General features: G+C 64.1%; 1 protein-coding gene across 2 annotated transcripts in view; it reads right to left on the bottom strand.

Annotated features, from left to right (window-relative positions):
• TAFA5 (TAFA chemokine like family member 5) overlaps nt 1-26,548 on the bottom strand; it is a 170,886-nt gene that overhangs the window by 93,304 nt on the left and 51,034 nt on the right. Inside the window, exon 1 of one of the 2 annotated variants that reach the window (XM_059187305.1) lies at nt 5,599-5,812. The exons of the other annotated variant lie outside the window; for it this stretch is intronic. Coding sequence (XP_059043288.1) covers nt 5,599-5,689 — 91 coding nt within the window. The 5' untranslated portion in view covers nt 5,690-5,812. Of the gene's footprint in view, nt 1-5,598; nt 5,813-26,548 lie in introns of those variants that run through there. 2 annotated transcript variants of the gene reach the window in all.

Here is a 26,548-nt window from a genome sequence, read left to right as displayed (position 1 = left end):
GGTGGGCACAGACGCGGGCCGGCAGTCAGCGTCCCCAGGAGGGAGGGGAGGCCTTGCCCTTTCCCTGGGCCCAGGAGCCGGGACCCAGAGTCCTGGCGATGCTGGTGACCACGGCTGAGCCCTCCTCTACCGTGAGCGGCCGGAAAAGCTGCTGAGAGGGGCGCAGGCTGGGGGTGGACCAAGCAGAGGCAGGTGTGGGCACCCAGAGGGCTGCCGCCGAGGTCGGCTGGCCTCACCTTCCGCTACGAGGGTCTGGGCCTGGCATCTGCCCGCACTCGGAGCCACCCCGAGCACGCCCGGCCAGGCTGACAGAACTAAGGCATCGTCTGCCCACGTGTGCCGGCGAATCAGCTCGGCCCCGTGGAAGCCACACGGCCACCTGGAGCGCGGCGTGCGGTTAGAGCCCCAGCTGTCAGGCACCCCCACGGCCGCCGCAAGCTTCAGCGTCTCTGACCCGCCTGCCGTCACCTCGCCATCGGGTCCCCTAATCCCAAAGGTCACGTGCACAAGTGTGAGTGCACCAGGGCTCAGGCATGGCGTCTGCATGGATGGCAGCCAGGCCGTGTGAGGAGCGTGAGCGTGTGCGTGTGCAAGGAGCCTGGGCCGCTCCTGGGCGGGGCCCACATGGAGAAAGGAAACATGAGCGCTCGCGCTGGTGGCCGCCCCGCTGACCTCTGACCTAGCCGGGCCCCTCTGTGAAAACACCTCTTCCACAGGTGGGATGCGGCCACGCGAGGTGCGGAGCCTTCCAGAGTCTCAGCATCGCACCCCGTCGGGTGTGTCCGTGTCACTGAGCGTGTGTGCGCGTGTGTCCACAGCGGTCAGGACGTCCATCCTCCAGAGAGGCTGTGTCCAGGGAAGGATCGCGGTTACGTAGGAGGAAGACCTCGCAGGAGAGCCGGCTGGTCAGGGCTGTCACAGGGTCACCAGCGTTCGTGCGCGACACACCCAGATCCACGCATGAGAACACGCAAGGGAAGGGCAGCCAGGTGAGGGGCAGACGCACAAGCACCGGCCGCTCTCTCGTACCCGTCACGTCCGTGTAGACACTTGTCAGCTCTCCGTGAAGAAGGAAAGGGGTGGCTGCTCTGGGCCCCGGCCTTGGGCCCCTCGCAGAAGCGCTCTGCCCCCCGAGCACATGGCTGGACCGTGAACCAGGTTCACGGCGACCGTCGCAGACTCCAGACTCCACAGGGCCTCACGCATCCCCCCAGACACATGGGAACATTCCGGCGATCCAACCGCATGGTACTCACCAGTCACGCCCACGACCAGCCATCAGGGATATGCTGCCCCGCCCCATCCCCGCACTCTTGCGGCCCCCAGAGACGGGCACATGCCCCGACGTAGGCACCCCGCAGCGGGGCGGCAGACGGGCCGGCTGGGCTCTCCCACATGTGCTCGGAACGGAGCAGGCAGGGGGCCGCCGTGTGTCCAGAGCTGGCGCGGGAAGTCAGCCTGCGCTCAGCTGCTCCGCATGGGACCGCATGTGGCCCAGTTCAGGCTGTGGGGCCCCCGGCGGCCGCCACCCAAGGTGTGCTGCGTGACATCCTGCCGGAAACCTCCGTTCTCTGTCTTCTGCGTTGCAGCTTCTGGCTGCCGGACGCTCAGCCCCGAGACCCCGTGAAGGTGACTGTGGGTCTTATTTAAATCCTTTGTCACCAAGAAATGACAGTAAATGATAGAGGAGCGGGTTCCCTTCAACGCCTCCCGATGCTGCCTGTCCCGCAGCCACATGCACTCGCCGGGCCCTCCAGGAGCCTGCTGGAGCATGGGGAGAAGCCGCCAGGCCTCGCGTGAGGTCAGGGTCATGGGGACACAGGAGAATGCTCAGTGCCCCAGGTGCAGTCCTCTTGTGCCCGGACACACACCTGTGTCGCTGGCTCCAACAGCCCCGGGCACAGTCCCCGGCTCGGCACTGCCGGGACCAGCAGCCCTACGTGCAGGAGCTTCGCTGAGGGCCCCCCAAGCCCTCGCCAAGGCACGGGGTCTCCCACCAGACCCCAGCCCTCAGCCCGCTCGTGCCTCGGGGTCAGGCACTGGACTAGGACGTGGAGGACTGTTCTTGGTTCAACAAATGTTTCCGACGGAACCCTAGGTTCAGAAATGTGCTGTTGGTCCTCACTCTCTGCGTGTTGTTTAGAGTGAGCTGACGGCTGCCACAAACCCAGGGACGCTCGGTGTTGGCGACTAATCCTGAGACCACATCCGCAGTCAGCGATCCGCACACAGCTGCGGCCCTTAACGGGGGCCAGTGAGGGGGTGCAGACGGGGTCGAGCACGCCCCTTCCTAGCCTCGGTTCGCAGTCACCCTTCCCTCTCAGAGTCACTGACTCACGAAATGTGCGGACGTCCAGTCGCGTTTACTCAGTCTTGCTGGGAGCCCAGAGCAGCTGCCGGGCCGGTCAGGGTGCAGGGAGTGCGGGAACTGAGGCCACCCCGCCGGCGCCTGTGTCCCCGGGGAGCGCTCAGCCAGAGCCGAAGACAGGCCAGGACACCGCACTCACCTGTCTCACACACTCCCCTGCCTCAAAAGGATTTATGGAGATGGACTTCAACCTCCTGTCCACGTTCCAGAAACAAACCCACCCCACGCCTGCCCCCTGCGCGCCCCAAAGCCCCTGAAGCCTGCCATCCGAGTGGCCTGGCCTGGCTGGGCGTCCGCGCTCACGCCTCACTGCTTCTCTTTACCGCTCTGTCCCTCTTGCTGTGGCACAAAGCATCAGCACAAAAGCCGCTCTTCTGCGGGCAGGACCGTGATCTGTCGGGTGAATGAGGTGCGGGAGCGAGCTCCAAGCCAGGCTCCGGGAGAGGGAGGTGGGAAACCTGGTTCGGATTCCCGCTGCTTCCTCACCTCCGTGTTCTGAGAGCACACATAACCGAGGGGCTAAAGGCAGGGCTCCTGCCTGCCCGGACCCCGGCTCACCGTCGCAGAGGCCCTCTGCCCCCAGCCGACCGGCTGCAGTTTAAACGAGGTCCCGAGCTCCCCCAACACCCATGCGCACGCGGCATTCAGAAGCAAAACACGGCCTCCTGCGTCGCAGGGGAAGGGTCACGGTGTCCCGAAGAACAGGCAGAGAAAGAGCCGTCCTGGCCCCAGTGCAGCCCCGCATCCCGCACACGCCATGGCCACGTCTGGGGGCACGTCCAGGGGCGCTGTCTTCGGCCCTCCAGCTGCGGGAGCCAAGCCCGCTCCGACAAAGGCCGGACCAGCAGGGGCTGCAGTGAGGGAACCACAACGCACCTCCCTCCCCGGTCACAGCCTTATTCATCTTTCCAAACGGAGGCCGGCGGGCCAGAGGGGGTGCCTATGGGCCACAGGGTGGCCTGCGTCTCCACACAAAAGGTGAAGTGTGGAGAAACGGCTCCCTGGGGCCCCCATTCTTCATCCCTGAAACCCCAGGCTCGAGGAAAGCTCCTGAAACAACTCTTCCCCTCATGGGCAGACAGCGAGTCTCAACTGCCTGCCGGCCCGCCTCGCCGCCTCCCTCCCTGGCCGGCAGGCTGCTGGAGCACAGTGGGCCGGTGCAGCAGCTTGCCGACCCAGAACAGTCCCGTAGCCTCCGGCGCGAGGAGGGGCGGCCCCTCCAAGGGGCCACGAGGGGCAGGTCACAGGACAGGGAGGCTTCTGCCCATCCCCGAACAGCTGGGGCCACCGTTTCAAGACCCGCTAACCAGACTTCCATGAATCTTGGGACTCCCGTGGTCTGTCTGGAGGATACAGGGCCCCTGAGGACACACCTGCTCCACGGCCCCCCCGGCCTACGTCCCCGCTCCTCGACCGCCTGCTAGAGCCCCGGCACGTACGTGTCTGCATCAAAGTCAACGCCCAGATCCTCTGTGAAGGGCTCTCAAGAACCCGTCCCCGCAAATACTTCCCTCCGTGAGCCGGAGGACTCGTTTCCATGTTGGCCTGCCACGCACCCAGCCTCTCTGTATCCAGGGACAGCGGCTCTTGCCTCTTGATAAAACGAAAGTGTCCTTATGACTGGAGGCCCCAGGAGGACGGCAGTGTCCCCCAAAGAGACCAGGACCAGCCAGCTCTCACGCGGCAAGTGTGAAGCACCCAGCCTCTCGTGACCAGAGCGGACCACAGCGTCAGTCGCATGTTGAACCTCACCTTCGACATCAGGGATGCTCCCCTGCATCACAGAAACTCCCCACATAGGCGGGCACTTTCGACCTTGGGGAGAGGCAGTAAAACTTTACATGTGTTCCTTCCCCACAACCCAAATACCTCCCCCCAAGAGGAGAGATCCGTGGCAAGGGTGAGGAACGGGGCACCTGAACAAGGCGCAGCTGCCCAGGGACCCGTGGCCGGTCCTCGGATCGCCCCAGCAGAGGACGCGGCTGACAACAGCCCTCTGGAGGCTTGCCAGCCCTCTGGGACCAACCCAAGGCAGAACCACCCACTCCTGAAGCAGGTCAAGGAGCCAGTGTTGGGGGGAGCTGGCCTCCAAGTTCGGGGGGGTGGTCTCAGCGGGCCCTTTCAGGGCAGGGCCACACCTGCAGCCAAGCCCGGGGACGGCCACCTCTCTCTTAGGGACCTGGAACCAAATTAAAGGGAGGGAAACTGACATAGGCCAGTGGAGGTCACCCGGCCTGGGGCCAGCCTCCCGCACCTAACTGCTTCCCTGGGCAGCCGGCAGCAGCTCACTCATTAGGCAGGGAAGCAGCTGAATGTTGCAAATCCTTCCTTTGTAAGAACCCAGAGCTAATGAGGATCTGCTGCCATTACCCAGCCACACCGGCTCCCGCCTGTGCTTCCCGCTCCCTGCTGGCCGGGGGAGCGCCAGGCAGCACTGGTGGCAAGGTGCCTGAGGGCAAGGGCACCCGACAGGCGTGGGCAGTGCGTGCAACTGGGGGGGTGGGCGGGAGTGCCTGGGTCTGCTGTTCCGCCAGGCGGGCAAGACTGAGCCCGGGCTGTCCCAGGACAGCTGCAGGACAGCCCTGCTCCTGGGCCAGGAAGTTTCCAGGAGTGCCCACCCAACCCTATTAGGACCTGGGGTGAAAGGCTCCCCTGTCTCAAAAAACCCTCCAGGCACAAAGGGACCAACCACCAAGTCTCCCCTAAACCAAGTCCCAAGAACCGGATGCAGGAGCTGTACGCTCCAGCATACTCCCGCAGGGCAAGGGGCCGCGCACTCTGCCGGCCACGTCCCTGCTCCCCCGGCCCGCAGGCCCCTGGTTCGGCCCAGGAAGGCAGCCTGGGGGACGGTGCGCTGCGATTTTGCCTCCCGCCCCGGCCCTCGTCGGTCCCCCGGCCCCGCGCCCGCCCGGCGCGCCAGCGTGGAGCGCGGGTGCCATCTACCGAGGGCCCGCGGAGAGCGGGCGAGCGCCGCTGCCAGCGGGGCCGTGTGGGGCAGGGGCCGGCGCCGGCGCCGCAGCCTCAGCGAGGGCTGGGGCTCCGGGCGGCGCGAGGGCGCCGAGGTCCCCGTGCCCGCCCCGCGCGGCGGGTGAGCCCCGAAGGGCCGCGCGCGGGAAGGTCCGCGCCGGGGCTCCCGGCCCGCAGTGGCGCTCGGCGAGCCCGGCGCGGGCGGCGGGGGAACGTGCCGCGGGGACAGCGTCCGGGGACCGGTCCGCGCCGGGGACAATTACCTTCTTTGAGGAACTGCGCGTGGATCACCAGGACCAGGAAGCAGCAGAGCGCGGCCCCCGCGAGTGCCCAGAGCGCCTTCAGGAGCTGCATCGCGGAGTGCCCACTCGGCCGACGCCCCCGAAGTCGCGCAGCGAAGGTTCAGGCGCCGCATCAGCGCCCCGCCGGGTGCAGCCGCCGCGGCCGCCCGCTCGCGCCCCCCATCCGCCGCCACCGCCGCGGCCGCCGCGACTGGAGGCGCCACTCCGGGCGGCGATGCGCGTCTTTCGGGCAGGGGGAGGGGAGGGGCGGGGGGCGCTGGGGAGGGGCGGCGGGGCGGGGAGGTTAGCAGAAAGTCTCCGGCCGCGGCGGCCGCCGCTCCGGCCACTCGGCCACCATCGCGGGCTGCGGGGCGCCGGGGGCCCGGGCGCGGGGGGGCGGCCGCCGCGGCCCCATGAATCAGCCCCGCCGCCGCCCCCGGAGCCGCGCCGCCCGCAGGGCCCGGACGGCGGGCCGCGGATTGCGCAACGGCCGGCGGCGCGGGGGGGTCCTGCGCGCCCCGGGCCCTCCGCCGCCGCTCGCCGCCTCCTGCCTCCCCTCCTCCTCCTCTTCCTCCTCTTCCTCCTCCTCCGCCTTCGCCTCCGCCTCCGCCGCCGCGCTCGCTCCGGCCGGGGCTCAGGGGGCCGCGCCGCCGCCGCGGAGAGCCGGACTCGGGGCCGGGGCTGCGCGCAGGGCGCGGGGCTGCCGCACCATCGCCGCCGCCGGGGCCCGGCCGAGCCCGCCGAGATCCAACTTGCGCGGCCCGGGGCTGGCGGGCCGGTCGCCCCCGGACGGGGCCGGCCTCCGCGCTCCCCGGAGCCCGCGCCTCCGCCGCTGCGGTCGGACGAGGCCCGGGCCGGCGCTTCCGCGGGCCGCCCGCGCTGGTCGGCGCTGCCGGGGCCGGGCCCGGGGCCGGGAGCAGGGCCGGTGGCGGGGCCGGCGCTGGTGCCGGTGGCGGCGGCGGCCGCGCCGACAGGTGGGGCCCGCGACGCTGCGCGCCTCGCCGCCCGCGGGAAGCCGCTGCTCCGGCCCGGCGGCGCGCGCCCGCTCGCTCGCTCGCTCGCTCGGCCCCTTTTGGGGAGGCGGCCCGCGCGGCGCTCGGACTCCGGCCCGCGCCGCCGCCGTCTGCGCTCCGCCCGGTCCGCGGAGCCGCCGATGCGCACTGGGCCGCGCAGGGGACCCGGGGGACCCCCCGCCGCCCTGCAGCGCCCCCGCCTGGCGCGCCGGCGGGTCAGGCGGGGCCTGTCCAGCCGAAAACCGCGGGTCGGGCTCCACCTAGGTGCGCAGGGGCCTCACTGCAGAGCCTCCGCGGCGGGCGCCGGAGCGGGGCGGGCGGCCTCCAGCGCGCCCAGCCCCCTCGCACCCCGCGGCCCGCGGCGGCGCGGGGAGGACCCGGACCGAGGCCTCAGGGCGGCCCAGGGATGACCCACGCGGCTTCAGAAAAAACGGCACCTCTGCCCGGAGACACACATACGCGCACAAACACACCACGGTCGGGGCCTGGTACGGGAGAGCCTCCAGGCCAGCCGCGAGGCGCTGGAGCGCGTGGGCGCAGTGGATGCCCGGGACCGCTCTGGATGGAACAGCGGGCACCGTCCTCCCGCCTCTAGGCAGGGCCAGTATTTCTCTCTGGCCGGTTTTCCTCACATCCCCGTGCCCTGGGCCAGGAGCATCCATGTCCCATTCAGAGTGGCGCTAGGAGGCCGGTGGGGTGGGCCTCCAGGCAGTTTTGCCTGAACAGAATTGAAGTGCCCAGCAAAGAGCTTTGGATGTGGATCCAGTGCCCTGTTCAAGGTGGGTGGGGGGCAAGGACCTCCCCAGGGCAGAGGGTCCTTTTGAGTATGAGGTAGGCCTGGAGACAGTGCAGAGCTCACATGAAGGCTGTTTTCTTCCTGCCCAGACAACTGTGTACCGGATAGGGAAAGACCGGACCTGGAAGGGGCTCCTAGAGGTCAGCTAGGTCTAGCCCCTGAGTGTCCACGTGGGGAACCTGGGGAACCTGGAGTCCAAGGAGGCAGGCGGGGACGCTGACGGCAGGTCCGCCGCTCCGATATAGAGCAGGCCAGGACGAGAGCCTGACTTGCTCCTGCCTGCCTCCCTCCAGGCCACTGGGCCGGCCTGGTCAGAGAAGCTGCCTGACAGTCAATCATGCACACCTGCGGGGGTGTCATTCCTCAAGCCCCCCACCCTTCCCCGAAGCCACTGGAGAAAGAACGCCGGTCCGACCCTCCCCTGGAGAAGTGGCTCTGTCTCACCCCAGCCAGGGACTCGGGACTTCAGACAGGGCTGGTGTTCGCCAGCCCCGTCTCAGAGCCCTGTCTCCTGTCCAGCACCTCTGCCTTCACCCCTGAGACACTGTCCTATGATGCCCTCCCTGTAGCAATCACGTGGGGAACCGCCCTCCCTACTGTGCACAGCCTGACCTCCACCAAGGTCATAGCCTTCATCCCTCACACGGAGCAGAGCAGTCCACTCCAGAAAGGCGTGAGGGTCACCGGGGTGCTTATTTAACACGCACACCTGGGACCCCAAAGGCACCTCCATTGGGAAGCAGAGCCCACCTCTCACATCCTCTGTGTTCCCGACCAGGTGTGTATTATTTGAAATTTTGGAAATTGAGAAATATTTTAAATTCGCCAGGGGAACTTTAAAAACCTAACCATTGGGAGGCTCCTTCTGTAAAGGGAATTGAAGAAAAGAAAGTTCATAAAGAGAAGCACGCAGGCATTTACGTCCAATGGGTAGAACAGGAAGGCCTGTGTGTCCAGCTGTGGGGACCCTCAGCGCACCGTCCTCCTCTGGGTACTGACTTCCACCAGTGAATGGACGTGGCATTGCTTGTACCCGTAGAGGAGGCAAGGGGATCCTGTGGCCGGCGCCCATCAGGGCCGGTTAACAGTGCATGTCATGGAGGCCCGTGGTGCCCCAGGAAAGTCTGTTCAGAAGGGCAGCGCGAGCCCCCATGCAGACCTAGGAAGGAGATGTCCAGTTCTGACCACAAAGACATTTTCAGAAACAATAAAACCATAATGCTGTTGGAATCAAGAACAAGAACCATCTGTAGTCCAGAAAGCTGAGAAATTCTGGAACCAGTGGCTGCAGGAAAGGGGCTGCAGTTGGAGCTGCCGGAAGGGTGCCCAGGGCCTCCCCCACCAGCCCCCATGTTGACAAAGGAGGAAGTAGTGCATCCAAGGGACAGGGCATGTGCTCACCAAGCGGACACTCGCCGGGAAGGGCTGCATTTCCAAAGCATGGGGTTGGTTCGTCGCCTGCTCCCCCATCACACACAGCTGGTGTCAGACAAATTTAGTTCAGGCCTGTGAGAAGGGAGTGCTGTCCAAACAGAGAGCTGGCCTCCACCTGGGGAGGGTCTCCCGGAGTGCCAAAGGCATAAGACCCTGGATGGATAAAGTGTGCATTTTGTTGAATGTGTCTCTCTAACAACTGGCATTACCATCCATTGGGCACGTAGGCAGGAAACACAATAGTTTAGGTAAAACTGTCATTCTGCCTCTAACAGAAATCTTAGTGATCCTCGTATCGCATTACAGCTCTCGAAATATTGCAAAATAGCGTTTATGTTCACCCTGACTTCCAATTACAGTTGTCCCACTGCCAGACATTTGTACGTAAAGTTTTAATAAAGCAAACGTACGACTATATCAAAATCCACTTTCCTACATTTGGTAAAACTTGTGTTGATATAATTGGTTTTCTAGGTATTCTTACATATTTCCATGTTATTCTGAGAGGAGTCCCGGTGACTTCCCCAGATTACACAAACAGGACTGGGAAACACCCTCCACCCCAGAACCTCCCAGTCAAGCAAGAAGCCTGCTGGGCTCCACCAGGGAGAGGTGGCCAGTCACTGCACGCACCTCAGACTTTATTTCTAGATAGAGGGGACCTGGTGGGCAGGCAGGACCAAGACCGTAGCTGCTGAAAGGCAGTGGCATGAAGAGAAAGGGCGGCTGAGGATGCGGACACTCCATCAGATGATGAAGTGGCAGAGATCAGAAGTGATTCAGGAAAAAGTGAAAGTGTAATGGTCATTCTAAGTAGCGTCATTCAAGCTACTGTGCAGAAAAGGAAACAGAGAGCAGGAGGGACGTCTGGAAGTGCATGTGCTAAACAACCTTATGCTATGGGGCATTGCCGAAGACCAGGGTGCGGAAAACACGGCAAAGCTGTGTACCAGAACAACGCGCAAGGGGAAAGAGCCATGAGAAGGTAGGTGAACGCCGACGCACGCGGGGTCTATTCTGGGTGCCAACCTTCCCTTCACTAGAAATTCTACAGGAGCAAAATAAAGGCAACAGAGAGGAGAAACAGTCAAAAAATGAACACGTATCTCACATAGCAGGGGCCCCCAAATTCTGAACAGATCCAAATGGGGGGGCAGACCCAAGAAATGCAAGAAACCTCAAAACTGGGCAGAATGAAAAGAACACCGACAGCAGTCAATGACTTCTCATTAACAGCCCCGGCTTCTGGGCGCTATGGGAGCAGGCTCTTTAAGTTCAGGCAGGAAAAGAGAACCTCGGCTGGAATTTTTATACCCAGCTGAACTGTCCACACAGCGAACCACTGATGAGCACTTGGAAGTTCAGCTTCTCAGTGTTGGACCTCAAACAAAAAGCTGGCCCAGGATGACACTCCAGCAGCCAAGGGAATCCAGAAGCGGGATGTGGGAATACAGGATCAAGGAGAAGGCAGCCTCTGGGACTCTTCAGAAGTACAGTAAACTGTAAAGAATATGCGTACAGACACACTCTGCCCTCGCACGGGGAAGAACCTCCTTCTGCTGGTAAAAACCTTCACAGTAAACCCTTTCTCCAAGAGTGAGCCACAAGTCTGGGCTCTGCATAAAATGTGGGGAGCAGTGCTGTAACTGCCATGTTTTCATTTCCAAGTTTTAACATCAAGGTGCTGATAAAGCTCAGGAAATTACGTAGAGTAGAAACATAAGTAGAAATTCTTACGTCTTCGTTCTTTACAATTATGTGGAGAAGTTAGGTGGAAAGTTAAAATGGAGAGTGGGCTTTGCGCCTTCTTCCCTGCTCAGAACGCAGAAGGCAAGTGCCGGTCAGTGGTGATGAGTCACCAGGTGTCAGTATGGACCTAACGTCAGAAGGTCAGGTAAAAAGAAGTAAGTAGGGGTGCCTGGGTGGCTCAGTGGTTTGGGCTGCTGCCTTCGGCTCGGGTCATGATCTCAGGGTCCTGGGATCGAGCCCCGCATCAGGCTCTCTGCTCCGCAGGAAGCCTGCTTCTCTCTCTCTCTCTCTCTCTCTGCCTACCTCTCTGCCTACTTGGGATCTCTATCTGTCAAATAAATAAATAAAATCTTAAAAAAAAAAAAAAAAGAAGTAAGTAAAACTTAGAGTGGAAAGACAAGAATGGAGAAAGAGTACACTACGAGCAGTTTTATTCCTGGGGAAAGGGTCAGGGAGGTAGAATCTTGTTTTTCATTTTGAACCTTCATCTGTGAACTTGAATATTTTTTTAAACTTGCAGATCATGCGATGTTCTGTGATTTGAGCAAACCTAGTGTCCCAAAGATAACACGGAGTGTTTTCTGTCCACATAATGTAGCCGCTGGCATGTGTCAAAGAGAGTCAGGTAATGGTACCCACATCCCTCGGTAGGTGTGGGCCCATATCCATCTGCGGCCCGGTCCTATGATGCAAATGCACACACTTTCTAGTAGCAAAGGCATGAGAGCAGACGGGGTGGGACCTTGGCCTTGGTTAATGGGGAAAAGTCATCTCAGTGGAGACAAGTCAAGGTGGCATCATCAGAGAGAGGAAGACGGCAGAAGCAGGAGGTAGAGAGCTACCTGGTAGACGTAGGGGGGCAGACAGCTCGAGTCCGGGGTTTGGGGACAGGAGCAGTGGTCAGGCCAACATGCTGACCCAGAAGACCATAGCGTCGCAAGGCTCTGGGCACAAGAAGCCATGTGGGGGGGCGTGGCTGGGGATCAGGGCGTTGGGGCAAACCCAGCATAGCCTCCAGGGCCTCCAGATGTCCCTGGAAGGCCCAGAATAAGGTAGAGAGTAGAATCGGTGCAGGATGGGGACAGAAGGACAGTGTCCTTGGGAACACCGGGAGGGGAGCCTCAAGGCCCTGGTGCTGTGTGCTCCTCATCCCCGGGTCAGAGCAAGGGCTTGTGGACACGGCTGGAAGCCACCACCGTGGCTCCTGTGTGGGTGGGTGTGCATCTGCGTGTCCCTCTGTGAGACCCAGCCCCGTCAACAAGAAGAGTGAAGACAACAAACAGGCAGGACCTGACCCTGGGAAGCCCAGAGCAGAGTTTCCATGGAAGCCTCAGGCACATCAGCCAGAAGAACAGGGCTTGTCTGCTGAGGCAGGGCCGTCCTGCCCTCCAAGGACACCTTGATACCTTGATTCCAACCACACTCCCAGTGTCCTTGGGAGGCCCCATCCAAGGACACAGAGACCGCAAAAAAGAAAGCCTCCCAGACCACACGGCCACATCCAAACCCTATGGCTACACGGGTTTGTGCAGAGCGTGCTCGAGAGAGGAGGGGAGTCAGAAGGGTTAGCCAGGACAGGACAGGCAGGCAGGACAGGCCGCCATCCAGGAATGCCGGGCTCTGCCGCGTCACCTGGGCCGCGACCAGGCTCACCACCACGAGACACTTGGGAAAGCCGCCTCTGCCTGTGGCTCAGCAACACGGGCGACACCTGCAGCTCTGGCCATGCGTGGGGCCACAGCGGGTGTTCCTGAGAGAACAGCGCACTGCCTGGGGCACTGCTGAAGGAGCAGTGAGGCCTGTGCACTGCGGGCTGCGCGTGACCCAGAGCAGCGGGAGGCAGCAGGACAGGAGACCTGGGCCCTGACTTAGGGCCGGTCCGCAAAATCTGTGGGTGGCCTGGCTGCGGGAGGGGGGGTGGAGGCGCCCGAAGCCTGCTGTGAAGCCAGGAGTGCCGACGGGCGTTGGGTTTCCAACAAGCCAAGTGTGTGCGGGCTAGAAGGCACAGAAGGTGGGAGTGGACAGCTCAGGCCAAGAGTCTGGGGCTGAGGGTAAGGTCTGGGTGCACGGAAAGGAAACACAGGCCCGGAGAGGCTGTGAGCACCTGGAAGGAGCCCCGCTGCCAGCACCCCACGCCAGGAATCCCGCGGCAGGGCCCGTGGCCAGCTCCCGCACACCCAGCAGACCCAGCGAGAGGCACCTGGCAGGGACCGCGTGAGCCCATGGGTCACCGTTGCTAGGCATGGGCAAACCGCGCGCTTGTCCAGCTTGCAGGTGCAGGGAGCACGTGCGGAGCTACACCGGGGACACGTGGGCCCTGCACGGCTGTCCACACAGAGGACGGGCGCAGAGCTATGGGAGGGCGTGTGACGCGCACAGCAGGGGCGCATGTGACTCACGCAGCGTGTGTGACAGGTGCGGGCACCACACGCGGGGGACGGACACAAAGTGCATGTGTGAGACACGTGTGACGCATGTACGGGGCCCCTGTAGCACCGATGCCATTGACACAAACACGCGCCGGTGCATTCGAGGACATGCTCGGGTGCCATGTTGAACCCATGCAGCAGGTGCATGTGACCCACTCGGCAGAAGCACACACGTCATTGGGGACAGAGGGGGACGTGTACACGTGTGACCCCACCCTCGGGAAAAAGTGAGAACAGGTGCACAGGAACGACCATATAACCACAGACAGAATGGACACTGTTGGTTCTGTGTGCCAGTGTGTGTGTGCGTGCTTAAATGTGTGTGCCCGTGTTTGTATCACGCTTGTGGTCGTGTGCTGCGTGAGCACGTGGGGGTATGTGTGTATGTGGGTGTGTCCGTGTGCACACTGTTTGCACCTGTGCCCGTGTGCGTGCACGTGTGTGGGTTGGTGTGTGTACACATGCGTGCGTGTGTGGATATGTGTGCACACACACCTGTGTGGATGTGCACGCACACATGTGCAGTCTGTGGACATGTGTGTGTGTGTCCACATGTGTGTGCATGGGTGTGCGTGTGTCCAAATGTGTGTGCATGTGTCCACACGTGTGTGCAGGCACACGCACTACCCCTGGAGATCCACACTGCAGCGGGTTCCAAAGGAAGGACACGTGTTCCTGGGGACCGAGCTCTTCCTTAAAGCCTCCAGTGTCCCAGGCAGACTTGTCCCCATCCGTGACACACACCCTCGCGCAGACCCCTGCTTCCTCCGCACACACTCCCCGGATGTGTGCACCGAGCCCTGCACCCTCAGGCTGGCGGCACAATGTGGGCTTCGTGGGGAAGGGCAGGGGAGGGGCCCCAGCTTTTTTATTTTAAATTCTGTTTCACCATCTGGAAAGTCTTCCCGGCTGGGCTGGACTTCAGGAAGCCAGTAGTTGTTATTCTTTCCGTGTTGAAAGGACAAGAAACTCCCTCTAAAGCCGCTGTTTCTGAGGAACCGGGCTGGAATCTTGCACTGGATCCCAGCCGGAGGGCTGCCTCCCGGGCCCGTGGTCAGGGTGGGGTCGCTGACCGGGAGGCCAAGGGATTCTTCAGACCCAGAATCGTGCTGGTGGCCCTGCCCCGGCTGGACGGGAGTGGACCCTGGCCTCACGCCCCTCCTGCCCGCAGGAGTGGGGGTTGGGCCAGCCCCGCAGGTACCACGAACTCGGCGGCTGCAGCCCCCACGCTCCTCTGAAGCAGGGGTCGGTGCCCCCACCGAGCACAGCCATAGGCCCACCGGTCCCTCCAGACCACGGCTCCTCTGGTGGCTATGACCTCATCCCGGAGCCGAGCACACTGGGTCCTTCCCAAACTGGCCCGTCCCACGGAGACACCGAGCCGTGGAGGGCGCAGCTGCCTGTGTGAGTGCTCACATGCCCTGGGGGGCAGGCGGGAGGGACCCCCACCCCGGGCAGGAGGGGAGCACTCGCTGCGGCACAGTGAAGACAGAAGAGGGTCATGGGGACGGGAGGAGTCGGTGAGCAGCCAGGGCAGCGAGGGCTAGAGAGGAGGGGGAGGACTCCCGGTGGCAGGACCCCGCGCCAGGGCCGACCCCGCGCCAGGGCCCACGCCGTGCCGCCGACTCTGGAACCTCGGCCTGTTCTCGCGCTCTCAGCAGCCCCCAGTCCCTCACTTGTGGTCGGGGTTAGAGGGTTAGAGTGAATCGGGCAGAGCGCGCGGCTTCCACTGCCCCCCAGCCAGCACGATCTTCGTGCCTCTCCCCGGTGTGCGCAGAAGACACCGCGTCTCCCTCCAGGGCGATCTCTGGGGCACAGTTTCGGGGACACCCCCCCAGCCTTCATCTGGAATCACCCCGAAATGGCATCTCTGTCTGGGCTCCAGGCTTGGATCTTCCCAAACAGCAAATTCCCGGGCAGGCCTTGCTCTGAGTGGTCGTCAGACCTTTATCCCCAGGGTGAACGCGTTCAGGTCCTTCGTCCGGAACGGAGGGAGGAGGGAAGGAAGGGGAGGGGGAGACCAAGAGCGTGTGGGAGGGAAAGGCCACGGGCTGAGGGCGGGCAGAGGACACGGAGGCTTTGGGCCGGGGGTGCCGGGCGGGTGAGCCCAGACCTGCAGGATAGCAGGATAGCCGGGTCCCGAGGGCTCGGCCACACCTCGGGCACACACCGGCCGGCCTAGGGTTTTTTCCCTTTTACTGTCACTCCTCTGTGCCCCTCCCGCACCCACAGAACGTCCAGGCCAGACTTCTGGTTGGCCACCAGCTCAGGCTGAATCTCCTCCCTCTGGCACTCACGGCCGCCCTCACGGGCCCTCGGCCCTCACCAGCCTCGTCTCCCTGCCCTGCGGCACCCGGATCTCTCAACTCACACCCACGTCGGCTGGTTCCCGCTGGGCTCAGCCAGGAATCCCCGGCTAAACCCTCATCCGGCTGGGCCACACCATCCACGGCAGCGTCCCCTCCTGTGTCCTCACGGCTGCCCTGGCCTGGGGCTCTGCACCCCCCCCCGCCCCCCGTCTAGGTCTCAGTGCTGCCAGAGCAGGAGATGAGGAGGAAGAGGAGGAAGAGGAGGGGGGTCGGAGGAGGGGCCTGCACACCTTGGGGAGGAGCAGCCACGCCCCCCAGGCCGACCTCCCGGGACCCCACCCAGGGGCCACCACCAGCCCCACCCACCAACACAGCGGCATCTGAGGCGTAGCTCCGGCCCTCCCCACGGTCACCGTGAGCCCCTTCTGCAAATTCTTATCCTGTCTCGGCGCCTCAGCTCCCACGGCCCTGGACTTGCACCGCGTGCGCTCAGAGTGGGCTGTCTTTGGAAAGTGCGTCCTGGTGAGCCTAGGAGTGGCCCCCGGTTCTCTGAGACAGACGTGCACCTGCCGTGCCTCCTGTGGGCCTCAGGGGCCTGCGGAGCCCTCGGGTGGCAGGACGCAGCCCCACAGCCCCGAGCCCACGTGGAGGAGAAGGACGCGGCTCCCGGCATCCCCTGCCCCACCGGGCCGGCCCAGCTGGGATCGGGCCAGCATGGGTTGCTGAGAGCGGAGCACGGGGTTGAGGGTGGGCTGGGCAAGACAGGGGTCAAATGTGGCCGGGGGCTTCCAGAAGGGCAGGCCTGGAAATGACAAGGCACAGAAAGGCCTCCATCCGAGGGAGGAGATGCCAGCTTCTGCGGAAAGCGGGCACTGCCAGTCCGGTGGAGCCGGGAGGTCTGGACGTAGCGAAGGGTCGGGGGCTGCGGCTGCGGCTTCTGAACATTTCTTTAGTGTCACTGGATGGACAGTCACGTGCCTTTGATGCAGGAATGGGGTGTCCGTACGCCCCTGTGGGGACTGGAACATGCTTCGTCCAACCAGCCCCAGGTCTGGATCCGGGGACATTGGTGTCCCCGCTGCTCTATCCAGCGCCCAAGGCACGCCCCCCAGCTGTGCACTCCAGAGGCCCGCGATAGCAGGTGCCCGCATGTCCCCGGAGCCCACCCCATGCCTGAGCCTGGTGCCCGTGCGGGGGCTGGGGAGCGTCTACCACCTGCCCCTGGCGGTGGCTGTGGCCTCCGGGGTAGCTCCAGCCGGCACCATCTGGTTCCTGCTCTAAGCCCACCCCAAGGCCCCCCCGGCCGCCATCCATCCACCACAGCCACTGGGGAGGCAGCGTGGCAGGCAAAGAGAGGCTCCGGCTCCGAGGTTTCCGCTCTCTGCCCCCAACTCCCCTCATAGTTGCGGACAAGAGCTCTAAGCTCTCTGAGACTCAGTTTCCCCTCTACAGAGCAGCCAGAAAGGTTCACTGCAGCTGGGGGCTGTGGGCGGGGCGGGGACTGTGGGCGGGGCTGTGGGCGGGGCGGGGGCTGTGGGCGGGGCGGGGGCGTGGCCCTGGTGCCCACACAGCAGCTGCTGCTGATGGCTCTCAGGGGCAGGAACGGGCCCCAGGACATTCCCCCCTGGATTGTAAACTTCCCTTCGGACAGGACTTCCGAGGCCCGGCCCCCACAGGGCTGGCCTGCTGGCTTTCTGCAGCCCCTGGACAGGGAGGGGGAAGCCTGGAGTGCCCACGCCCTGCATGGCCACAACCTGCTCCCGCAAAGCTCAGTGACACCTGCCCACAGCCTCACTGTGGCCCATGGCTGGGACCTCCCTGAGTCCGCATCGGGGAGGGTCTGACCACACAAACAGACAATGGACAGTGGTCAGGTTGCACATGGCCATGGCCATCGGACCTGGACCCTCAGCTCTGGGCCAGCCACCGGGAAGCCCAGTTGCCCCACCAGCAGCCGGACGGCTCCCGACTTGGTTGGAGGCCAGCAGTGTCCCCAGTGTGGCCCCACCTCCAGCTCGGGACCCACAAGAGAGTCAAACATGTGCCCGCCGGGGACAGAGATGTCCCTGCACAGCTCGGCTGCCCCGTCCTCCCCAGGTGGCCACACCCACCGGCAACCAAGTCTCTCTTCGTTCTCCTCCCCGTGACCTTCCTTTGTCCCTGGGTGGGGGAGGGCCGCTGCCCAGCTCCGAGACTTGGTGGCCACCACCCTCCCAGGAGCCTCATGTCCTCACAGCGGTTACTTGGGTCTCCTCGGGCCCCGTGTGCCCGCATGTCCTTGTCTCGGGTCCGCTATGGGGATGCCGGACTAAGCCACCTCCCTGGACGAGAGCAGCCTGCAGGTGCGTCCTGGGCTCCCCCAACAGCCCGGTCGAAGGCAGGAAACACAGAACACCTGAGAACGGGGTGGGACGTGGTCCCAGCAAGGACCAAGCCAGGACAAGGCACTCGGGGCAGGGACACAGTCAGGAAGTTCCCAGGCATCTCTGTTGGGCTCTCTGTCCTGGACCTCTCGGCCCCACTCGCCCCCGCGAGCGAACCAGACTCACACAGGCCTTTGGGGTCCGGACTTGGCCCTTAGGATCCAGGCCATTCCCCCATGCCCAGATGAGACTCCGGCCCCTGGCGAGGGAGGCATGGTTTTCCACCAGCGCGACGGGCCCCTCTGAGTCACAGGCCTCCCACTGCTCGTGAGCCTCCCTGGGCTGGGGAGCAAGGCTCTGGAGTGTCAGTGACAACACTGGAAGTGACAGCTGACATCCCACACTTGCTGGCCGACACAAACCACAGCCCTAATCCCTGTGACAGGGAAACCAAGGCACGGGGCCCCAGAAACCATGGCAGGGTGGGGGCCCCAAGGCCGCTCCCTGAAGCGCACCCCACGGCTCCCCACCCCGGCCCTGTGGCAGCAGGTCAGGAATGACCTGGTTACCTGACACCTTTTCCAGAGTGTTGGAGGCCGAGGGCCTGAGCTGAGCAGGGCACAGGGAGAGAAGAACACTCTGCCATGAGCCGAAGCCTGTCAGAACATCAGGAAACAGCGATTTGATTTTAAGAAATGCGTGGGGGTCCCCGTCTGTGCGTGTGGTGTGGGACCGCCAGCCGGCATCTGGAACTTTCTTAGCTGCGTCACCTCAGTAAGAGCAAACACCCACCACCTGCGCCCCGGAGAACAGAGGTCACTGCAGGGGTGATCAGGAGCGGGAGAGGCCGCATGTTCTCTGTGCTGACCAACGCCCCCCGGGAGGGCCTGCAGGAGCCACGAGGCCCCCAGAGGCTATGGGCAGTTTCCTCTGCTGACGTGGCTGGACACCACGCCGCTGCCCACTGGGTGCCTGTGCACCCTGTAGGGCGCCACAGTCGGAAACTCTCACAGCCACGGCGGGAGAGGATCTGCTTCCCGTGGGCCCGATGCACCCCGGGCTCTGCGTCTCTGCCCTTGAAACGGGAAGGGGACGTGCCAGCGGCAGGCGTGCCAGGCCCCGAGCCCCCTGAACACCCCGTGGAAGCCCGGGGCGCAGAGGGTCTACGAGGCACATGACCCAACGAGGCCGGCCACGGCCAGCCCAGGTCACCCAGGCGGCTCTCCCGACGACACGGGCGGACGAGCCATTGTCTGTCATTGCCGCCATGTGTGTGTCACGCCGCCGCTTGGGGCAGGCTTCTGTCTCCCCAACGGGGCGGGAGGCAGGGACAGCAAGCGTCGAGAAAAGCCACGGCCAGCGGAGGTCTGCTGGGGAAGGCCCGCAGGGGTGCAAGTGAGCCAGGTTGTCCCCGGCGGGATCCCTGTGTCGGGACGGCTGCTCGCGAGGTCCCCAGCTGCGCCGCCTGTCCCGCACAGCCCCGCCCACACCAAGGATGCACAGCTCGGGGGAGTCGAGGCCCACGGCCCCCGTGTGCAGCGGCCACTGGAACAGACACTGTGGCCTGGAAAGACCCTGCAACACGCTTAGTTTCCCACCGTTCCAGAGGCTGGAAGGCCGGGGTCCAGGGTTCAGTGAACCCAGTTGCCATGGCCAGCCTCCTGCTGGGCGTAGACGCAGTCTTCAGAGGCACAGAGATCACCACGTCTTGTCTTCTTAGAAAGGCATGGACCCCACCACGGGGGCCACTTCCTGCCCAGCCGCCCCCGGGGCCTCACACACATACTTCAGGGTGAGCGTTTGTCCGTACTGTGTGCACGACAGGACAACGGCCACGGTCCCCGCCCCAGCTTACGTCCCGCCGTGTACCTGTCCCCACGCCGTCTCCAGCAACCTGCGGGCCAGGAGAGGACGCCCAGAAGTGACCCGCAGGGCCCCCATCTGTCCTGTCCACCCCCACCCTCGTGTCCTCCTGGACCTCACGGATGCTCAAGCCTCCCACGGCGCACCCTGCGCCTCCCTTCCCGCAACCGGCTCCACAGGCCCACTGGGGCCTGGATCTCCGGCCGCCCCTGCACGGCGTCCCCACGTTCACATCGCCTGTGGCCGCACGGAAGATGCTCGGGACGTGCCTCCCGGGTGCCCCAGGAGTAAACGGACGCAGGAACAAAGAGGACCCCCCCCCCCCCGAACCCGCGCTGCTCCTCACGGTGGCCCGCGAAGCGCCCGCGGCGGGGACAGAGACGAGCGAGGGCCTGGACGCATCCGACACTGTTTAAGTTCGTTACTGGCTTTGAGGACACGTCCCTGTCAGTAACCTGCAGCTGGAAAACGCGGATGATTACGGGCTGGAGGCGCGGCGCGGCGTGACGACGCGTACAACACGTTATGTCCGCTCCGGAGAGGCGCACATTCAGACCGAGGTTTAATTTGTCCGTGTGTGAAACGCGAGACTTTAAGAAACACCCAGGGCAAGTCGCAAATGAGTGTGTGCCGCGGAAAAGCAGACGGCGATTTGCCGGCGCCCAGCAAATTGAACATAAGCTCTCATTACAATGCGGCCACGGCGAGCGAGCACGCGGTGATGAGTGCGTCGGGACGGTGGGGGCCTGGCCCCGAATGAAAATGAACGGCTCAGCCCGGCTCTCTGCCCATCCGGGGGCCCCTGACACCGGGCCGGTTCTGGGAGCTTGTGCTGGTCCTCAGTGTGTGGAAACAGGGCGGTGCAGGGGTGGCGGACATGGTGGACGCGCACGCAAGACTCCCTCATCCCTCCACCAATGAGCCCCTGATGCTGGGGGCAGCCACATCTCCCCAACCTTGTCCCCCAAACGCGGGCAGCGGTCCCAACAGGAGTGAGCACTGGGACTCCGGTGTGGGCAGAACCTGGGGGGATCTCTAGCAGGGACCCCACAGGGGGTATCGATGTAGGAAGGCGGCAGCTTCCTCTGAGCCCCTGGGGACCCCCTCCCTGTGCCTGTTTGCTGGTCCTCGTGGCCTCTCCCACAGGGAGACCCTCAGTCCCCAGGACCTGCTCCTGGAAGGCGCTGGCCACGCTGGGAGCAGCCCTGGAGTATCTGCTGGAAGGAAGGGCCAGTCTCCAAGGTCACGGCGAGGACCCAGCGGCAAGAGGCGCGTCCAGGCCTTCCCCGCGGTGAGGCAAGCGTGCGGGAGAGACAGGGCTCAGGGGCGGCTCAGGCAGGGCCAGGCTGAGCCCAGCGGAAAGACGCTCGCCACAGAGACGGTCAGCAGGCCGCGGCCCCACTCTGGCCTCAACAGGTGCAAGGCCTGGAGGTAAAGGCTCGGGAGGGGGGGCTCCTGGGACCCCCGCAGACCTCACTGTGGTGACGGCACAGTGATGGCCGCCACACCAATACTGCGCTCGTAGATGCTCGTGTCTCCGTCGTGCCACCTTCAGCGGGGAGTGAATGAGGTTTGGTCATTTGCTGAAATCTTAAATCGGAACTGGAGTCTGGAGCCCCTGGTTCCTCCAGAGGTGCTCTCGGCCTGCATCAACAGACGTGACCCAAGACCCCCCAACTGCCGTCAGGATCCTGACTCCAGCAGGCCTCTGGGTGCCAGGCAGGTCCTCTGGGAGCACGTCCTGAGGCCTCTTTCCTCGCCAGCCGCATGGTCCGGAGAAGGCCCTGAGGCTGCGATCCCGGTTGGCACCACAGGCCCCAGGGATGTCCAGGGGACCTGGGGTTGGGCCACAGAGAGCTGGGTGCGTGCTGCTCCTCCTGGACAGCCCCCAGCGACAGGACGCCCCTCTCCGGGCACAAAGCAAGTGGGATGACCCTGGCAGACGGAGGCTGAGAACCCACAGCCTGGAAGGTCTCCAGTCAAATCCTAGAAAGAGGCCCTTGCAGGCAGTGGGCCCAGCAGGCGGAGAGCCCGGCCACGGCCATGGGAAGAGAAGGGACAGGCACTCCCGGGTCCCCGAGGTACCTCGACGCATCGATCCTGGGAGCAGCCTTGGAGGGACCCCATAGCCCGTCTACCTCATCCAGTCCTGCTGTCTGCGCGGACAGCCTGGCCTTGTCCATGGTCTCGGGCCGTCACCCCCGCCGGGAGTCCAGGACCCAGCAGGCCCCGTGTCTGTCCCCTGCACCACCAGGCTCCCCCGCCCCCCAGGACTCCCAGCTTCCCTTGACCAAGCAAAGGTGTTCCAGCGTGGGCCTGCCGGGGAAGCGTCTCTCCCCGGTTGAGTACAGATGGCAGAGGCTGATTTAAATAAATCTATTAATTATCCCCGGCTTAGCACGCGTGTGTATGTGTGTAAGCCAGAGATCCCAAATAATGTAATTTCAAAAACTGCAGCATCTATTACATTTAATTACTTCTCCCTGCGGTGTGCGGGATCGAGCCGCCGCCATCACCGCGTAGGCCCCCTGAGCCCGTGAGCCCCTGGGGGCTGCTCCATGGGAGGGGACGGTGGCCGGGCTCCCCTCTGCCTCCAGGGCTGTGGGGTGCTGGGGGCCTGGGAACCCGCCACCCCCAGGCCCCTTGGAGGCCTCTTCTCCTCTGCCCAAGAACCCCTCCCCGCCACCCTCAGGCTCATGGCAACGTCACCTCCCACGGGGGGGGTCCCATGGGCCGCCCTTGGCACACCCCAACGTGCCTTATCCCCGATTCGGGCGTCAGACTCATCCCCCGCCCAGCTCACCTGTGGACGCTGCCCCTGGGGCGTGAAGTGGGCCGTCCCAACCCAGCCCCGCCCCTTGTCCCAGGACCTTGGCCTTGGAGGACTCTGCTCCAGGAGCCTGAAGATTTCCCACGTGAAGAAGTTGGGACGTGACCCTGCAACCCTGGGCCTTCAGCCCCAACCCCACCTCCTGGAGGCTGATGTCCTGGCGCAGGGGAGGGCCTGCAGCCCGGCTTCCTCTGTCCTGACAGAGGGGCTTGGGCAGGTGGTCCCAGCAAAGGTCGGCCCTTCTCAGAAGCCCTTTGGTGACGGGGTGCAGGAGACCTCAGACGCGGGCTGTCCACAGCCCCAGCACTTTCAGGGTTAACTACTGGCGTTTCGCCGGGGGCGGTGTCTCCCCGCGCTCTCTGTCTCCAGGAAGGGCTGGAACTTCTGCAGACACAGATGTGCTTGAACATCCTGCGTGTGAAAGGGAAGGGTTCCAGACAAAGGCCACAGCCGGCCCGGAGGGGACGCCGCCTGCCTGGGCCCCGGAAGGAGCAGGTGTGGGTCCAGAGGCAGAGAGGCCGGGAGCCACGGGGGCCACGGGGGCCACGGGGGCAGGCTCTGAACATGTGCGAAGGAGGCCTGTGCCCACGGGAGCGGCGAGCCCAGTCCCGCCACGCCCCACCCCTGCCCCGCTCACCCCCTGCACCCCTTCCCACCGCGCCCCGCCCTGCCCGGAGACTGTGACAGGCCGCCCAGGGCTCTGCGGTCCGGCGACAGGGGGCTCGCCATCTTCCTCCTGCTCCCAGCTGGCGCTGGCCACCACTCTCATCCCGGTCCTGTGACTGACCCCCTGGACCTCAGGATCCGGCCCCGCCCCTCACGCCACCTCGGGACCCTTTCCTCAGCGGCACCGCCCAGCGAGCTCTGCAGGTGCAGTGCCACTACCCCGGGGGCTCTCAGGGACCCCCACCTGCCGTGGGTGAGACACCGGACCGCAGGGACCTCCACAGAGACCGTCCCGGACACCGACGTCCAGGGACCTTCGTGCCGCAGATTTGGGAGTCCCGTCACCTACAGGGACGGATCTAGGGGCGAGGGGGACCTCGGCACCTAGCAACTCTGAAACCCTACCCCGGACACCTGGGAACTTATGAAATAATAGTAATTTGGAGGTCTAATCTGTTAAAACAATAGCTTTTCATATTCATTTGTTTCTCTCCACCAGTGGCTGCAATAATTTGCTGATGAAGCCGCCGTGACCTTCGCCGGACCTCAGCGGCCCTCATCTGCATTCTCATTAAGTGACAGGCTCCCACTCATTCTCTGAAATCCGAAATGCTCTCCTTCCCCGAATTCCCACAGCCTCCCTAAAGAGTAATTAACTCATGTGATTAAAAATGTAATATGTTGGGAACATTTTTTACTTTACGAAGGTACCAGGTTAAAAGTTTTAATATGCGCTGTATTAATCATAAATCATTTTGATTAAAAAAACCTCACAGAAAGAGAAGTAAATGGGAAAGCTTCATTGTCAATGTTGGATTATGATAATTTCCTTCCTATCCTAATTTTTATTAACGAAAAAAAAGATGAACTGGAAACCAGCCGTCCGTCTCCTCCACCTTCAGAGCCAGGGGCCTGGGGAGTCCTTCCACGATGTCCTGCAAACACCCCGGCCCTAGGCCTGGGGACCCAGGGGTGGGGACACCCGATGAAAAGTGGGGGTGGGGCTCTGCCCTGTAGTGTCCACTCTGAGGGACTCCCACAACCCCTTCACATCCGGAGTCAGTGGTCTGCATCCTCACGGCTGTCCCCACTCCCCAGGGAGGTTCGACAGCTGGGCCGGGTGCACCTGCCCGGTGCCCTGTTCCCGGCCATTCGGGGCACTGAGGCCCCCTCCCAGAGAGGAAAGGCCTGGCCGGAGAAGGGCACGGCCTCACGTGTCAGCAGATAAGAGGGTCTGGCAGACGGGAGAGGGTAGAGCCGTCCTCCAGGGACAGAGAGCCCAAGGCCACTGGGCCTTGACTGAGGGGCCATGAGACGTGAGCTCAGGAACACTGCAGGAACATTCCAGAAGGCTCGCTGCACCCTGGAACAAAGCAGGGCCCCCAGGCAGAGAAAGACTCAGGGACAGGGGTGGGCGGGTGTGTCACAGGACCCCGAGGTGGCTACCACCGCGGCCCTGCCCACGTCTCACGCCTGGAACCGGACAGCCGGAGTTCCCAGTCCCTCCCGCATCTGCTGCCTGAAGCCCGTCACCCACACCTGTCACCAAGGTCCCCGGCCCCGACCTCGTCGGCTCGCACCTGTCCCCCTGCACCGTGTGGCTCCCCCCCGCCCTGCAGCCCCCTGCTTCTCACTTTTCCCATGGTGCCACGAGGCTCCCGAGGTCATCCTAGGACCCTCCGTCTCCTCCTTCACCGTCACACCCTGAGCATGGCCGGTGGCCGGCGCAGACACAGGTGATAGGGAGGTGGGGACCGCGCTGTGCACCACTTGGCCTCCCGTCTGCCTCCGCCCCGTGTGCTGGAGGCCCCGCATGGCCAACGGGCCCCAGGCCAGGTGCTGGGGGGCTGCCCTGAGCGCCGCCGAGCCCTGACCCACTCGGCTGGGGCTGCCCAACCCGGGGCTCTGTCAGGGTCTGGAACACCTGCTGGGTGTGAGGGACGTTGCCATGGAGACACACTAAGCAGGGCAGGGACAGCACAGTGGGGGGCCAGAAGGTGACACTGGGCGGAGACCAGGACTTGCTGATGGGGGGAGGGCGCATTCCGGGGAGACACGGAGGGCTGGGTCTGAGGAACGCACAGAAACCCCCAGGCTCTTGGGCACGGTGCAGACCTCGGGAGGGCCCGCGGGGAGACAGAGCAGGGCCGGCATCAGGGGCGACGGGCCCGGACAGCTCTGCAGGCTGGCGGGGGCGGTCCTGAGGCCTTGCCCGTGTGGGCCTCTCCAGCATGCGGGTCAGGCTGAAGCCAGGGGCCCACCGGGTGTCTCTCCCCGACCTCGGTCTACACACTGGGCCGTGATTCCTCTCCCAGCGCAGGGACTAGGGAGCGTCCAGGAGTGCAGGAGGGGCACGGCTGCCCAGAGCAGCTCGGTCAGGTGCACCGCGAGGGGCCAAGCGTCCCCTCATCAGGCGTGGGGAGCGCGGCCGGGGACGCAGCCCACCGTGGCCCCAGTGCGTGGCTCTTTCCCTCAGCAGGAGCCCAGGAAAGCCCAGCGGATGCCAGCAGGCTACTCCTTCTCTTCCCCGGAGGCCAGGCAGACCCCTCTGTACACGATAAATATTTATTTAAGGTTTTTCCAGTTGTCAGTGTGATAAACGGACCCTTGATGCAATCAATGAATCCAGTAAGCTGAGTTAATCTGCAGGAGGCCCTCCTGACGGCACACCCCACTTGGCCCACCGCTCAGAACGTGGGGGGCGGTGGAGGTAGCGGCGGAAGGGGAGGCCCCCTGTGACACGCAGGACTGGGCCCTGCGGGCTCCAGGATAAAGACAGGGTGAGGGACAGGACCTGAGCCGGTGTCTGAGGAAGGCAGAGACCCAGGTCACCGAGGACAAGCAGGAGCACATCGCTGGCCGATCAGCCAGCGCCGCCCCACCTGCTACATGGGAGCCTGCAGAGGGGGACCCTGGGCCAGGGCCTCCCCAGGCCATCAGAGCTGCGGTCACGCCCACAGGCAGAGCCAGGAAGTCCCAAGGGACCTTGTCCCTGAAGATGTCCCCGGCATGGACCAAGTCTCAAGCCCAAACCCACCCATGAGAGCTCGAGGCCGCGCAGCCGGATGGGACAAAGCAGCCACTCCCGGGGCCATGCCGTCGCGCTCCCCCTGTGGTCTCCCACCAACAGGGCCGCGTCTGACCCAGGCCTCTGCCGTGTCGGCCAGTGCCACTCATTGTCCCTGGGGGGGGACCCGTCCTGGACACCGAGACGGCCACGTCATCGCAGGCCTGACCTGGCCTCGCAGGGCCCTCAGGCCAGCTGGTCTCCCTCCAAGCCCACCCCAGCCAAGGCCAACCGCACAGGGCCAGAGCCGGGGGCCTGGCAGCACGGCCACACACCATGACCCGAGAGGCTCCTTCTGACGGACGGAGCGGAGCCGCTTACCCGCAGGACCTCTCACGCTTGGCCCAGCACCCGCACGTGGCCCCAGGACCCACGGCCCACGTGTGCTTCAGCCATGGGACGGCGGGGAGGCG

This window comes from Mustela lutreola, chromosome 8 (assembly GCF_030435805.1).
Source record: "Mustela lutreola isolate mMusLut2 chromosome 8, mMusLut2.pri, whole genome shotgun sequence".
NCBI classification, from domain to species: domain Eukaryota; kingdom Metazoa; phylum Chordata; class Mammalia; order Carnivora; family Mustelidae; genus Mustela; species Mustela lutreola.
Note: the sequence above shows the minus strand (reverse complement) of the source record. Positions and strands in the feature narration are given on the sequence as shown.